We start from the raw sequence: 16899 nt of genomic DNA, 5'->3' as shown, positions 1-16899 counted from the left end.
CTGCTGTGATCTCCGGCACATTCATCGGCCCCCGCTGAGCCCCTGATCAATAGTGACACAGTAGCATCAGATGGCCTTCAAATAGTACTTCCTTTTTCAGATGGGCTGAGAGAGAGAGGAAGAAATATAAGTGCTTCATTCCTCTTAGACTACAAATAAATAAAGACGTGGTGTGCAGCTGCATTTCAAGCGTTTTGGAAGCTTTTCTGGTGTGTGGGTGTTGGGGGGTAGGGGATGGGGGGAGAGGGGAACCTGCACTGAGGCTTCTGTCTTGTTGCAGGCGGGGGTGAGAACGCTGCTGAATGTCCGTGTGGGCACTTCTCAGTCTCCCTGCCCCTCCTGCACACGGAACCACCTGGAGAATGGGGCAGGCTACAGAAGTGGGGAGTGGGACACTGCGAGGCCACGTTGCTTTTTCGTCCCCTTCCCCATCGGCGGAGAGTGCGCCCTGGAATCTGGGCCCGCTGCTGCCGCTGCAGTTAATGCTGCTTTGTTCAATGCTAAATGAGGCGAGAACTTTCACCCAGGTCACATTCACAGTCCCGCTCAGCAGGACGCTCTGCTGTGCAGTTTCTGCAGGCAGGGAGGAACTTTCCTGCTGGAGTTGTGCTGATCGGGGTGGGTGTGTGTGCGCCAAGGTGCTTTAGTCGTGTCCACCTTTGGACTGTAGCCCTCCAGGCTTCTCTGTCCTTGAGGTTTTCCAGGCAAGAATACTGGAGTGGGTTACCAGTCCCTCCTCCAGGGCCTCTTTCTGACCGGGGGATTGAACCCCCGTCTCTTATGTCTCCTGCAGTGACAAGCAGGTTCTTGACCACTAGCGCCACCTGGGAGAACAGGCTTTTCAGGCCACTTCTCCATGAGCTGCCTCCTTGGGCAGGCCACCTAACCTCTGTGGGCTGCAGTCACCCCCACTCGTTCAGCAGATACTTGAGTCTTACTCTGCCAGGCTCAAAGGCCTGGGAATGCAGAAATATGAGGGCAGGGTCCCAACTCTCAAGGAGCTTCCATTCTAGCGGGCACGGCAGATGGTGACCATGTAAATGAGGCAGAACCCTAAGTGCAAATCATGTTAACTGCTGGGAAAGATATAGACTGATGTGAAAAAAAAGTAACTTTAGATGAAGTCATAGTGGTGAATATTTCCTAAGCATTGGCAGGATACCCAGCTGTGCTAAATGCTTTTCATATGTTCTTTCTTAATCTTCCTTTTGTGACACAACCTTGGACATGGTCCCCAAGGTTCCTTTGGATTTGGAATCATCTGCTCCTATGATTCCAAGTTTTTAGCAACTGATAGAGGGTTGGTTAAGGGACTAACATCACAGCTGCTGATTTCTAGATGCAAGCAGAATGCCAGATTTCCCAGGTGGCGCTGGTGGTAAAGAACTAGCCAATGCAGGAGGCATAAGAGATGCGGGTTCGATCCCGGGGTCAGGAAGATCCCCTGGAGGGGGTCATGACAACCCTCTCCAGTAGTCTTGCCTGGAGAATCCCCATGGACAGAGGAGCCTGGAGGGCTACAGTCCATGGGGTCGCAAAGAGTCAGGCACGGCTGAAACCACTTAGCATGCATCAGATTTCCTACTGCTTGTGTCTGTTTTCAGAGAGAGGACTCAGTGGCCAGGAGACTTGAAGGCTATAAGAAGGTAGGCACAGTGTTGGAATTCAAACCTGGCCAGGTTTGGGACCTGAAGGAAGAGAGTTAATAAGAATGCTGACAGTGGGGAGGGTCCTGGACTGGGGGCCAGGAGCTGGGGGTGGGGGCTTGTCTACCATCTGCCAACTGCTTTAGGCCTCCTTGTCAATCCCTGTGATAGGAGTTGTGCCTCTGCCTGAACCTCACACGGTTGTGCTGGGAGCTGAGGCTGTAGCACTGAGTGGTTTTCAGAGAGAAGATGTGAGTTGGGAATGCAGAGATCCAGGGACCACTCCATTGTGCCCATTTGTGGGGGCCCTGTCCTTTTACCCCAGGAGAACGTGGCACTGTGGTCTTTCCCTGTGGTCTTGCCTGCACTGACGTAAGATTCTGCTGTCTTCTTCTGAGGAGTGTAGATTTTTGTTCTTAAGGACAGTTAACGCAACAGGTCTTAAATCCTAAATTTGCCTCTGCTGACGTGAGCAGTACAAGCAGATTGGTGGCTCAGATGGTAAAGAATCTGCCTGCAATGCAGGAGACCTGGGTTCAATCCTTGGGTGGGGAAGAGCCCCTGGAGAAGAGAATGGCAACTCAGTCCATTATTCTTCCATTCTGGAATGGAGAATTCCATGGACAGAGGAGCCTGGTGGGCTAGTCTATGGGGTCACAGAGTCGGACGTGACTGACTGACTTACACGATCGCATGAGGTGAGCGGCTGCCACCTTCTGCCAGACTCCTTGGAGCCTGCTTTGCACATGTGCAGCTGGGGGGGTCATGCAAGACCTGAGCAGCATTTATGTATGATTGGGGCCCCCTTTCCATCAGCGATTTCTGCTCCCTTTCAGGCTCTCTGGTTGCTCGCATCCCTGGTGACCAGCTTCCCAGGCCCTGAGTGAGCATTTTAGCCTAAGCTCCGGGCAGTCCGTGTTGCCCCTGTGGGATTGTGCTGTTGGCAAAACTGCACACACAAGGTCTTACCTAGTGTGGTTCCCTACTTTCAAGGGTTGGTTCCCCACCACTCTCTGCCTGCTTTTGGCCTCTCTCCAGTGCCTTCAAAGTTATTTTTATTATTTCAACTAATAGACTTAATTTTTTAGAGTGGTTTTAAGCTTAGAGAAAAATTGGGTAGCAAGGAGAGTTTCCATGTACCCCTTCAACCCCCTGCTCAGTCTTCTGCTATTACCGTCTTGCATTAGTGTGTACATTTGGTACAATTCATAAGCCAGTGTTGATCATTATTATTAACTAATATGCATAGTTTATGTGTATCCATAGTTCCCTCTTTGTACATTTTATGCAGTTATTTCTTTATATCTTGTCCAGTTTGTCAGAGGCCAAGCCTGAGGATACCAGTCTCTCCAGCATTATCACAAGCTGATCATTTGATGCGTTTATTTTTGTTTCATATATAAGCTTTTTCCTGATCTCCAAAAACACTTGACAGAAACCTTTTAAATAAAGGGCTGTTCCTTGAGGAGCGTAAGGGCAGAAAGTCTCACAAGTCAGTGGGCGGTGATGATATTTGTGACTGCGTTAAGCTGTTATGTCTTGCTGCTTTTAGTACGATTCACCAGCAAACAGTACAGGTCAGTTTGTCACTGTCTTCAGAAATTAATCTCTCGAAAATAGAGTGAAAGCAAGTAAATGAAGAAAAAGCACCCCCACCCCCCAAAAAACAACTTCATGAGGTATTAACCTGGCACCAAGGCTGAGGTTTCTCTGGAAACTTACAAGGAATATTTGAAGTCCTTTGGTTAACCTTAGTTGCACTTAACTCCTTATCTGGCAGATGAAGCCACAGATAAAACTGACTCATAAATCTTGTATGTTGATTACTTAGTGCAATTTGCATCTTCCTTCTAGTTTTTTTTTTTTTCTTTTCTGGATGGTAGTGAAAAGGAAGCAGGCCCTGATATTTTTAAACTGAAGTGGCTGCGTGAGCTAGCTTCCTGATCTGTCTGGTCTAAGACTTTGTTTTGTGTTTTGCCCAGAATGGAGCCTCAGGGTGGACTGAGATGCGTTGTGGTGGTGGTGGTAATGGTTAGGTAAGGAGATCCTTTTTGGTATGGAGTTATACGTGTACATAATGGCAGTAATCTCTTATGGTACCCTCTGATTTTTGACCCCTCCTCTGCTCCCCTGAAATTGTTGCTCTGCTTTTTGGTTTGTCATTAGTGTGGATATTTAGTTTTTGATCCCTGCTTCATGTCTGCTTTTAATCTCCTTGAATAACCATAAGGTCTAGCTCTGGTAGAGATGGGTGTCTGCGCCATACTCTTTCTCAGAAAGGCAGATTTGTGATTTTCTTCAGATGGTCGAGAAGGAAGATGAGTGTGTGGTGTGACTACAAGTGGGATGTGTTAGTGAGCGTGGGATGACCGTGTGCATGCTTCATGTGGGCTGTGTGAGATGAGTGTGTGGTGAGTCACGTGTAGGCATGTGCCACATGCGGTGGCTGAGCATGTGCGCGCTGCTGTGTGCGTGAAGGTGCGTGGTGAGTACACGCACATGTGCCCGCTTGGCTGATGGCTTGAAGGAGGCATGAAGAGTGTGACGACGTCGCTTCTCCTCTGTCTGTACCCTAGACTGGTTTGGGGTTCTCGCTGCTGCCCCTTTCTGAGAAAGGAGGGGGAGGGCATCCATTTAGGTATCTGCGTTCAGACTGATTGCCAGGTCAGTCCTGGCCGGTCAGAGTTCAGGGCAGGAGCCACCAGCCACGCAGCATTCAGGAGGGGGAGGGTGGAAACTGCCCCCAGCTGCGGGGGGAGTTGCTTTGAACTTGGGCAGTCACAAACCTGGCCTCATGTCATTCCTGGCTGTGTGGGTCACTGACATGCTGACAGACCACGGGATCCTGCAGAGCTCAGAGGGGAGCTCTGCCAGCCATGGTTGAAGCTGACGGGGCACTTAGATCCTCAGGTCGAGGGGGCTTTGTTTGCCTGCCGTGGTGAGGCCATCCATCTGGGGCCCAGACTTCCCACAGGGGGCAGGGATTCACTGTCTCCAGTGTATTACCACACACTGTGGATCAATATGCAGGGAAATTCTTTCCCAGTATTTAGTTTTCGAAACCCTTTTCACTGAGGCCAGCCTCATTCCAAATTTTAGGAAGAACCTTCTGTTCTTGTAACCACAGGAAGTACGTTTCCTGCAAATGACTGTCCTGTCCTTCTATTAATGTGGTCCTTGGTTGCATAGACTTTTCAATTATCCTGGGGCTATTAATTTCTGGGCTATCCTCTGGGCTGTTTTATATGTGCTTGTAAAAAGGAAAAGGCAAATCCCAGTGGGTCAGCATGGAATAGGATGGGGCTGTCCTCTTCTCTTGTTTCATCCTACTAAGTAATGATATCTAGAAATTATCTGTAATTTTGATCCAGTAGTCCCACTTGTAGGAATCTAGCCTGAAGGGCTACCTGGATGAGCTCAGCAGTGTGCAGATAAGGACATTTGTGGAAGCAGTTTTGTAAGAGTGCCCTGGGGAAGTGTCCATCAGTAGTGGAGTCATCATAAGTAATGTGATAGACTTGTATCCATTGGTGTAGAAAGATATCCAAGTTATCTTTAAAGTTAAAAAATCAAGTTGCAGAACAATGTGAATAGTATTAACCTTTTCACATAAAAGAAATTCCTCTGCGTGTCTATGAATCTATGTGTCCATTAATATACAAAAGAGAGATGTATTTGAAACCATTGAAACCATAGTGCTCTGCATATATCTGCATTATTTGAGTCATGTGTAGCAAAAAATTATATACGATATTAAACAACCTGTATGTCATTTGGTTTAATCAGGTTAAATTTTTAAATGCATAACTAGTCCATTCCTTTTCTCTATTCAGGAAATTACTCAAATATCTGAGGTCTCTGTAACATCCAGGGCAAACTTGGTGAAGTTTCATTAATTAAAAAAGAAGTAGATATTATTCTTTTTTATTCTTTTAGATTGCTTTAATGCATGAAGACCAGATTTCTGTAAGGGATTTATACCTTATCCCACTTTATCTTTACTGTAATCCCACTTTACAGATGATGAAACTGAGACAAAGGCAAAATAGCTTGCCACAAAGATGGTGGGAGAGTCTTCATACCCAGCCCTTTCTGTTTCAGAAGCCTGCTTGTTTAAACACAGTCCTTGCCTGCCTCTCTGATTAAAAACAAGATGAAGAAAGGAAGCAGTTTCTCGTTTTGCTTTTTATGAAGTTAGGAGTAGTCAGGAAACATCCTTTTGGCTCTTAATTTCCTCATCTGTAGAATGGGAAGATGAACTTGGTGACCTCCGGAGACCCTTCCAGCCCTGACTTGCTGTGATTAGGGACTCTTGCCATCCCTCTGCTCAACCAGTGTTTGCGTCTCTCCCCACAGTACGTTGGAAGTCTGGACGTGCCGAGGCCCAACAGCAGAGTGGAGATTGTGGCTGCCATGCGCCGGATCCGGGTGAGTGGCCGGAGATGGGGCGGTGTGGGCCTGGAGCTCAGGCATCCTCCCTGCTTGCCCTTTTAGAAAGTGCTCAGACTGCCAGGATGGATGGCTGCACTCTGCGCAGGACACCTGTCCTATCCAGGGGAGCTCTTCTGAGTTAGGTGGTTGATGTTGCTTAAAGGCCAAGGTTAAAATGGACACGTGACGGCCGGAGGGCTACCACTCTCTCTTGTCTTGTGAACTACCACTTCTCAGACTGAGATGCAAGTTACCCCTGAGCGGGTGTGGTCTGCCAGGGAGTGAGCGGGAGACTGGTGAAGTTATTCAGTTTTTAGTGAAAAGGTTTAGTAATTAGCTGATACTTGGCTCAAAGCACTTTTTAAAAAGTAAAGCATTTTTGTGGTGCATGAAGGAAATTTATGTAAATTTTTAAGAACAAATGTGGGATTTCAACAGAATTTCCTTGGTCAGCTGCTTTAGGCTCTGGACATGTGTGTGCGTTCTCTTCTGATATTTCAGATATTCTAAAAGAGTTTGGTCAACTTTCCAACCTATTGCTTTAGGACCAGAGTCTGTGGTACACGGATCAGAGACGGAATAAAAATTAATTTTGTCTTCTGACCACTGTGAAGGAATTTCCCCATGTACTCTGTCGTGAAACAGAAGAGGTTAGATTTGTGCAGTGTGAAGGTGGATCTGGGACTGGGCAAATGAATTGGAATGATTTTTTGGAGAGAATTGGTATTGGAGGTGGCTGGATTGGTCATTCTGAATGCAGCCTGGTTTGAGCTCTTTGTCTTCCAGAAGAATCTACTCACTTCAGTGGAAAACATATAGATGTTGGGAGCTTCATTTTGCTTTTTGTTAGTTTTTTTTTAGTCAGTTCATCTGAACAACAGAAACCTCAATTTATCGTGTTTTCTCTAAGCAGTTCATCAGCCTGCTTATTTTAGGCCATTCACTGCTTTGACCCTCTCAGTTCTTCAGCATTTTTTGTTGTTAAGTTGAATTTGTTGAAAGTGTTCTTAAATACATCAATACTGTTTTTCTTGGACGTAGGAATGAGTCACTTTCACATGAGTTCATGTAATGTTCACAGCAAACTGTGAAAGGGGATCATGTTACCTTCATTATCTGGATTAAACTGAGGCTCAGAGAGTCACAGAGGTCTTGGAGTGGTGGGCATGTAGCCTGCATGCAGTTCTCCACTTGGTTTCATGAGAACATGCCTTTGACTTCAGGCCTGGCACTCAGGATTCCCAGACCTCTTCTCTTCCTTCACCTTCCCACTCAGGTAGAGACCGCTCAGGCCTGGCTGGGTGTATCTGGGGTGTTATCCTTGTGAGGGTGGGTTATTCTCTCACCACAGTTGTGACCTTGCGGTTTCAACCAAGAGAGTCCCTCTTTTCTTCATACTCGACTAGGACACAGTGAATATGTTGTTTCTACTATTACTATCATTATTAGAGTAATTAATAATAATAGTAGCTAATATTCAGCACTTACTGTGTGATAGGTGCTTTACTAGGCCTTTTAATATGGAAATAATGTTATTTATTATTTGTAGCTACTCTAGATGAAGTGAGAGTATTATTTTTATATTTTGTAGATGAGGACATGGAAGCCTGGGGCATTAAATAATTAATTCTAGATCAAGTTGGTGTCAGTAGTTTGAGCTGGCATCCACACCCAGAACTGTGCTGCTCCCTGGTTTGGGCGATGACTCCCGCTGGAGAATTGCAAGGTCGGGACTTGGAGCTTCCTCAGTGACGGAGTCAGTGGCAGGAATCCAGCTTTGTAGAAGGAACGGAGGTACAGGAAAACAGCGTCTCGAAGTAGAGGTGGGCTGTGGCGTCTGGTGGCGCTGGCCGTGCATGGGATCTGGAGTCCTTGGGCTGGAGTGTGGCCCCTGTCTCCCCTCCCTTGTCACCTGTCAGCCCGGTGGGCCGTGTGCCAGCAGCTCTGTTCCCTATGACCTGCTTCCAGTACTTAATGAGCAGCTCATTAAATTAGAGGGAGGAATTAATTGGCCAGAAAGCTGTTTGGTCTGGCTGTCCAGTCACTTGTTTAGTCTGGCCACCAATGAGAACTCTGGGTGTGTGTTTTACCCTGAACCCCCCAATTCACTGTTAGGTCCGGGATGCTATTTTCTTTTCTTCCCTCCCTTTTAGAAGCTGTTTTGGCTGTAATTACAGTTGTCAGGAACCAGAGCATGTGATTTCCATGTAAAGGACTGTTCCTGACTTTGTCCTTTTCTGTTGAATGGTGCCTGGCTAACGTTAGGTAGGACACTGCAGAGTTGGGTTCCTGGGTGCTCTTGTGGACTCACAAGATGCAGGCCTCCAGTTTGGTCCCAAGCAGGGGCTCGTCCTCAGAGGAAGGCAGTTCCTCTAAGGACCTTGGTGCCTTACGTCTGTGAATCGAGTTGTGCCATGCCAGGCCCTCTAGATGCCAGTCTTCCTGGACAGGACGGTGGATGAAGCAGTGCAGATTGTCTCCATTTCCCAGAGAGGGAAGCCCTCAGTGACAGGCTGGTCCTGAGGTCACCAGACTCATCTTCCACGCTGGGGCCTCAGTGGCCATTTGGGGTCCTGTTCCTGCCCCCATGTTATACCTGCAATGCCGACTCCAAGCTAACTAGATGGACTGGCGATTTGACTGATGCTTTTCCTCTTTCCCTGTTTCTCATGGGTACTCTCGCCGTAGAGATTTTCATTTAAAATTAATGTTATCTGTCTTTGGCATTTTTTTCTTTTTCATGTGCTTGCAAAGATTTTTTCTTTATGGTGATTAAAAACACATGACATTTTAACCATTTAAAAGTGTATAATTCAATAGTGTTAAGTATATTTACACTGTGTAGTAGGTCACTCTGAAATTTTTGCAACACTGAGACTCTGTATGCATTAAACACTAATTCTTCCTTCCTCTTCCTACAGCCCTTGGCCACCACCTTTATATTTTCTGTGTGTATAATTTGACTGTTCAGACACCTCGTATTTATGGAATCATACTGTATTTACCATCTGGCCTGGCTTATTTTACCTGGCATAATGTTCATAATGTTCATCCGTGTTGTAGCACGTGACATTTCCTACCTTTTTTGGCTGCATAGTATTCAGTTGTGCCCAATCCTTTGTGACCCCATGGACTGCAACCCGCCAGGCTCCTCTGTCCATGGGATTCTCCAGGCAAGAATACTGGAGTGGGTTGCCATTTCCTTCTCCAGGGGATCTTCCCAACCCAGGGATTGAACTCGGGTCTCCTGCACTACAGGGCAACTCTTTACTCACTGAGCTCTCAGGGGTGTGTACAGTTGAACGTTCATAGCACATTTTCTTTATCCATTGTACACTTGGGTTTCTTCTACCTTTTGGCTATGGGCTACTGTGAGTAATGCTTCAGTAAACTTGAATATGCAAATTTTCTTTGAGACCTGTTTTGAATTCCCCTGATGTGTATTCAGAAGTGGGAATACTGGGTTAGATGGTAACGCTTTTTTAAAACTTTCTGAGGACTCAATGTACTGTGTTCCATAATGGTTACACCATTTTTGATCCCCCCACAGTATAAATTTTTTTTTCCTCAGTAACGTGTGTGTCTTATTGCTCTTTAAATAGATGAGTTTTCTTTTTGCTGGTAAGGGCTTGTTGGGATGGGAGCCATTAGGCGCTTGGAGTGTTCATGGGTGGTTTCAGGGAGCAGGACATGGACTCATAATGGGTTGCCAGGATGCTTGCTGTCACAGGGACCCCCCGGCTGAACTCCCTATGCCAGAGTGTGGGAGTTCCTTATACTGTATTTCTGAGGGCAAGATCTGGGGTTGTGAATGGTAAGTGCAGCCTTAGCACAGGTGGCATGTATGAGTTGGCACATAAATGGATGAATTCATCAGCATTTCTTAGAAGGCCTCCCCTTAATTTAGCACCTTCACCTTCTGCTTCTCTAACATTCCAAGCAGAACCACTTCTGGCCCTGCCCAGGTCCCCCAGGTCCCTCTGCTTGGATGCACAGCTGTTGGTCAGGCTCCGGTGGCCAGCGTGGCATGTTCCTGGTTCTCATGTTTGGAGACCACTTAGAGCAGAGACCACGCAGGTGGGACCCTAAGACCTGGGGGTTGGCTGAGGAAGAAGCGAGGAGCAGAACAGCCAGCCCTGCTCAGCTGGGGAAGGGTGTTCAGTGCTTCCTCCTGCTCTGTGGCTAATAGCGATTATTTGTGGGTATTTGTACTTTGTACACTTACAACTTTTCACAGTCTTTCACATAGATCATTTGGGGCTTCCCTGGTGGCTCAGATGGTATAACATCTGCGTGAAGTGCAGGAGACCTGGGTCAGGAAGATCTGTCCTTAGGTCAGGAAGATACCCTGGAGAAGGGAATAATCTTCTTCCTGCTGTCTGATGAGAGGCAGGACGATGGGACAGGGAGGAAGGGGGGAAGGGGACGCCTGGCACATGCTGTGCTGATGATTCAGTGTTCTGTTGGCTGCCGATACTCAGCAATGGGCAAACTAGACACATATACATTATTAGTGAAAGGGCAAGAAGCTAAGGAAGTGTGTAACTGGGAGGTGTTGCCCAACTTGGGGGACACAGGGAAGGCTCCTGGGTTACTGAGGATTGGTCAGTAGATACTGCAGCCAGATGACCCCAGAGAAGAGACTCTTGTGGTTCAGGGAGGGCTTGCTCTCCTGAGGGGAGGTGGCCACATCACACTGCACTGTCTTTGAACCTCAGCTTCCTGGCTTCATGCCTGACCATTAGAACACAGTAGTGTTTTGTGAATGAACAAGTGACTTAAATGTTTTCCTCAATAAAATGTACTTGATTAAACTCAGTCTATTGTGTACTTCAGATACCCAGAATCATAACACACCATTCATTGTTTGATGTGACTGTAATTGCAGTTTATCAGTTTGCCCATCAGATTTTACAGAGGCCCAAGGTCACACAGGAGGAAGACCCAGATCTTCCGATGCCCAGCCCAGTATGCTTTCCACTGCGGAGTGAGGCCAATGGAAATTCACTGCACATGTTTTGGTTCCTTGTTTTCTTTGGACAGCTTCTAGGAATTTCCATTGATTAATTGGGAGTTGGGGATGCTTTGACTGTCAAACTGAGTTGGAATGAACTGCAGCTGTGGGTAGCAGCAGTTTAAAAAAAAATTTATAATTGGAGGATAATTACGGTATTGTGATGGTTTTCACCATACATCAACATGAATCAGCCATGGGCGTACATGTGTCTCCTCCCTCTTGAACTCCTCTCCTACCTCCTCCCCACCTGTCCCTCCAGCTTGTCACAGAGCACCGACTTTGGGTGCCCTGTGTCAGACATCAAACTCCCACTGGCTCTCTATTTCACATATGGTGATGTGTATGTTTCAGGGCTATTCTCTCAAATCATCCAACCCTCTTCTTCTCCCACCGAGTCCAAAAGTCTGTTCTGTTTGTCTGCGTCTCATTTTTGAACCTGCTTTTTGTTTGTTTCCTTTTTCAGGATTTGCCGTGTTCCCCAAGGTTGAGACCCTTGACACATAAAGACCATGGTCTGTTCCCTTGTTTGTCTTACTCTTAAGAAATCTTTAGTTTTCTGTTATTTTCTGTATTAGTTTACTGTTGCTACTGAAACAAATCAATGCCGTCTGACTGGTTTAAAACAAGGCAAGCTTATTATCTTACAGTTCTGGAGGTCAGAAGTGGGTCTTACGGGACTAAAATAAAATTGTGTCAGCAGGGCTGGATCCCTTATGGAGGGTCTAGGAGAGAGTCTTTTTCAGCTTCTGGAGGCCACCTGTGTTGCTTGGCTTGCAGCCTCGTCACTCTAAACTCTCCTGTCATCACCATGTCCTCTTCTTTGCCTGTGACCCTCCTACCTCCTTTTTATAAAGATCCTTTTGATGACATTGGGCCTATATGGAGAATTCAGGATCATCGTCCCATCTCACAGTTCTCAAGTGACTTCTTCAAAGTCCTTTTGCCATGTAAAATAACACTGTCACAGGTTCCAGGCATTGGGATATGGACACCTTTGGAGGCCCGTCATTCCACCTACCACACCTGACTTGTTTATTGTCTACCAAATAGGATACACTAAGTGACGGAGGCCAGACCAAACCAACAGGCCCTCTAATTTCAGATCACATACTTTACCCACTGCCTCGTGCTAGGTTGACCACATGCTCCTCTCTGATCTTTGTGATGACCCAGGTAGGGAGGAAGCTTAAGAGATATTCTCCAGAAGCACTGGATGATTATCCTGCTCTCTGTCTGCTCAGTTGTTCAGTCGTGTCTGACTCTTTGTGACCCCACGGACTGTAGCCCACCAGGCTCCTCTGTCCATGGGATTCTCCAGGCAAGAATACCTGAGTGGGTTGCCATTTCCTTCTCCAGAGGATCTTCCTGACCCAGTGATTGAACCCGCATCTCCTGCATTAGAGGGATTCTTTACCTCTGTGCCACTTGGGAAGCCCTGCTCTTTGTCTACCAAGGATCCAGAGGTTTGAGAAGATGCCAGCTGGACAAAGACAACCATAGAAGAGGGGGTATGACTTTAAAAAAAAATTGCACAACTTAGAATGATTCACAAAGTTCAGAGAAGTTCTGTGAGCCCACAGTTGGTCTGACACAGTGGGATCGCTTGCTTGGAGGTTACTGGTTGTAAGTTGAAGAGTGGCTGGTAATACTGAAATCAGGCTACTGACTTTGCACCATTGGGTCTGCTGTGTGAATAGGTGAATTTGGTGGCCAGATATTTAGTATGACTTTCAAGGCCTTTGTTCCCAAATATTAATACCATTCCCTATCATTGCACTTTTTGGATTCCTCAGGAAGGCAGCACTGTGTAGTCAGAAGAGCTCTCAGTGGAGAATGAGAGTTGAACTTGCAGCCCCTTGACTTGGTGTGTAAACTTGGTGAGGTGTTGACTGCCATTAATTTCAGTTTCCTTGTTTATAAAGGGGAAGGATGATACTTGTTGTTTTCCCTGGTGCTATTGTAGAGTGGGATAATGCATGAAAAACTACTTTATAAACCAAAAAGGATCATTTATACTCATCAGTGTCATTTTTACACCTTCTGGGTTTCAGAGCATTTCATATAGATAAATACCCTCAGATACTGCGCTGCTTCACCTAGCTTCTTTTAATAGCCAGCATCTTTTTCCAGATTTCGGTGGCAGGCCTCGCTTCCTTGGGGAGGCTTCCCCCACTAGATCGTTTTGTCCCCTCCTATGGTCTTGGGGCACCGCACTTCCGTCTCTTGTAGCGCTTGTAACAAGTATATTCCCAGTGTCTGGCAGGATGCCAGCCTTTGCTCAGTAGACTTTTGTTGAGTGACTGAGAAAATTAATCTTAGCTGATAGCCATGTGAGCAAAAAAGCAGTGAAACCCTCAGTGAGGCTCTCCTGAGGGGCTGGGGTGCCAGGGAGGGGGGAAGCTGCAGTGAAGTCAGACCTGGCCTGCTTTGTCACTTGCCAAAGACGCTGGTGTGTGGAGAGCCAGGCCGGGCTCCAGAGTGGCAGCTGATGTTCTGTTACTGCCTCCCCTTGGGAACCTGTTGTAGCTGCTGGAAGGGAAGCCTCGGGTGGGGAAGGGTAGAGGCATCTTGCTGGACCTTCAGGGCTGGAGAGAAGGTGGCTGTCTTTGCGGCCACAGACCGGATTTGTGCCTGTTAAGAGCCCAGGGGACTGCGCTCTGCAGCACAGCCTCCCCGAGGCCGCGCGGCCTGGCTCTGCGGGTGTGTGCATGCAGGTGGATGCGCTCCGATGTGTGGTCCCCCGTCGTGGCTGCCTGAGTGTGGGCCACCCTGAAGATAGCTTTCACAATAGTCCAGCACGGGATCAGTTTGTTGTTGAATAGGGCCTTGATCTCTCAAGAGGGACTGCTCAGGAGTGGTGTGGTCAGTGGCCTGGAACAGAATGGGCAGGTGACCGGGACATGGCCAAGCCCTCCCCACTCCTGCAGCTCCCTTCCAGTAGTGCCACCTCTTCCGGAAATTTCTCTCAAGAGAACCAATAGATGTAAAATGGCCCTGGATGCTCTTGGGGGAAGATCCGGGCACTGGGGGACAGCGGGGCCGTATGGAGCAGTGGCTGGAGTTGGCAAGTGCCTTACAGCTGCGCGCTTCCCTCCCCATGAGCATTCAGCCCCTGCATGCGGCCACCTCATTCATTTGTGGCCTCCTCATACATTCAGCCACGAAATCCATGCTTTACCCCCTTCTGGAAGGCTTTGTCCAGGAAACATTTCATTTGTTGGCGTAACTCTCCCCCTCATCAGCTACCCTCAGCATCATTTTCTCTTTTGCCATTAATTGTTTTCCTTTTCTTTCCAAATTCGGAGTTGGCAAGGTTACCTCTGAGCAGCTTAGATTGTAACACAGGCCTCAGTCTCATTACTTTAGCATGGCCCTGTTCATTTCCTATTGCTACTGTAACAAATTACTACAAATGTAGTGGCTTAAAGCAAAGCAAGTCTATTATTTTACACTTCTGGAGGTCAAAAGTCTGAAAGGAGGCTAAAATCCAGTTGGTAGGACTGCTTTCCTTCTGAGGCTCAAGGGAGAATCTGTGCCCTTGCTTTTCTGGCTTCTAGAGGCTGCCTGAATTCCTTAGTCCTTGGCCTCTTTCCATCTTCAAAGCCAGCGATCACATCTGACCTCTGATGTTGCTGCCTCCCCCTAACACGTGTAAGACCTTGGTCATTACGTTGATGACTCTTCTTCCTCCTGACGATCCAGAATGACATCCCTGTCTCGGGGTTCTTAATTTAATCACAGCTGCAGAGTCCCTTTAGCCACATAAGGTAACATAGTCACAGGTTTTGGAGATTATGTTGTGGACATCATGGCGGTAGTGGAGCGGGGATGGGTGGTGTGGTGGTGACATTATTCTGAAAGTTAGACTTGTAGCAGAGATTGGAAAGATTCCCCCCCTTTACTGAGGTGCTCTAGTATTGGGGTCGTAGGTACTAAGTTCACATCCTCTTGCTTCTGTTGACTAGCTGAATGATTTTGGACATGTTTCTTACTCTGCCAGGCTTTAATCAGTAAAGTTGGAATATCTTCAGTTCAGTTCAGTTGCTCAGTCATGTCTGACTCTTTGCGACCCCATGAACTGCAGCACGCCAGGCCTCCCTGTCCATCACCAACTCCTGGAGTTTACCCAAACTCATGTCCATTGAGTCGGTAATGCCAACCAACCATCTCATCCTCTGTTGTCCCCTTCTCCTCCTGCCTTCAATCTTTCCCAACATTAGGGTCTTTTCAAATGAGTCAGCTCTTTGCATCAGGTGGCCAAAACATTGGAGTTTCAGATTCAACATCAGTCCTTCCAATGAACACCCGGGACTGATCTCCTTTAGGATGGACTGGCTGGATCTCCTTGCAGTCCAAGGGACTCTCAAGAGTCTTCTCCAACACCACGGTTCAAAAGCATCAATTCTTCCGTGCTCAGCTTTCTTTATACTCCAACTGTCACATCCATTCATGACCTGTGGAAAAACCATAGCCTTGACTAGATGGACCTTTGTTGGCAAAGTAATGTCTCTGCTTTTTAATATGCTGTCTAGGTTGGTCATAACTTTCCTTCCAAGGAGTAAGCGTCTTTTAATTTCATGGCTGCAGTCACCATCTGCAGTGATTTTGGAGCCCTCCCAAAATAAAGTCAGCCACTGTTTCCCCATCTGTTTGCCATGAAGTTATAGGACCGGATGCCATGATCTCAGTTTTCTGAATGTTGAGCTTTAAGCCAACTTTTCACCCTCCTCTTTCACTTTCATCAAGAGGCTCTTTAGTTCTTTTTCACTTTCTGCCATAAGGGTGGTGTCATCTGCATATCTGAGGCTATTGATATTTCTCCAGGTAATCTTGATTCCACCTTGTGCTTCCTCCAGCCCACCATTTCTCATGATGTACTCTGCATATAAGTTAAATAAGCAGGGTGACAATATACAGCCTTGATGTACTCCTTTTCCTATTTGGAACCAGTCTGTTGTTCCATGTCCAGTTCTAACTGTTGCTTCCTGACCTGCATACAGGTTTCTCAAGAGGCAGGTCAGGTGGTCTAGTATTCCCATCTCTTTAAGAATTTTCCACAGTTTATTGTGATCCACACATTCAAGGGCTTTGGCATAGTCAATAAAGCAGAAGTAGATATCTTGGCAGATATATTTTTCAGTTTTATGTGAGTGCATGCAAAGCACTGAGCAGAGTGCCTAGCACATGGATTGTGTACCATAAATAATAATTCCCTTCTCTCCTTTCTAATTAATGTGTATTGGGCAGGGCAGTGGGCTCAGAAAACCATACAAGTTGGCTGTCAGACACGCTTAAGCACTGGGTAAATGTTAGCTGTTAAAGGCATCAGCTTTGCGTGCCAATTACCTTTTTCCCTTCGTTTGTGGATAAGTGTTTCTCGAAATGGGTTCTGTGGCTGTCTTGCAATTTAAGGATGTAGTTTCCAGGGTCTGAGTTCTTTATAAGAATTTAAAAATTTTGTGTTGTCATTTGAGCCAATGACAAAGTAAAATAAGCCTATTGCAGTCTTTCGGAAGGGCCATATTATGCTCGAATGCTGCCAACTGATTTTATCGTCTATAGTTTTGGTTGTTTTCTTGTGTTGGCACCAGACAGTTCTTTTGTAATTGTGCACTGAAGAAAAGTTTACAATGTGTCTATAATGAATTCCCCTAAAGTGGAGGACCAGTGATGGTACCATACCTTGTAGAGGTAAGATTTTGCAGTGGTGGGAACAGAGTGGCAGAAAGATGAGTCAGCTCACGGAGCGCAGGACTGCAGGTGAGGCTGCAATGCGGCTACGCTCCCCGGGTGGCGTTTTGAGTT

General features: G+C 46.8%; 1 protein-coding gene across 3 annotated transcripts in view; it reads left to right on the top strand.

Moving 5' to 3' along the window:
• The window catches only part of C20H1orf226 (chromosome 20 C1orf226 homolog), a 344401-nt gene that overhangs the window by 77271 nt on the left and 250231 nt on the right, over positions 1–16899 (top strand). For all 3 annotated transcript variants that reach the window (XM_061120245.1, XM_061120244.1, XM_061120246.1), the window contains exon 2: positions 6003–6074. In XM_061120245.1, the coding sequence (XP_060976228.1) occupies positions 6003–6074 (72 nt within the window). The remainder of the gene's footprint in view (positions 1–6002; positions 6075–16899) is intronic.

This window comes from Dama dama, chromosome 20 (assembly GCF_033118175.1).
Source record: "Dama dama isolate Ldn47 chromosome 20, ASM3311817v1, whole genome shotgun sequence".
NCBI classification, from domain to species: Eukaryota; Metazoa; Chordata; class Mammalia; order Artiodactyla; family Cervidae; genus Dama; species Dama dama.
Note: the sequence above shows the minus strand (reverse complement) of the source record. Positions and strands in the feature narration are given on the sequence as shown.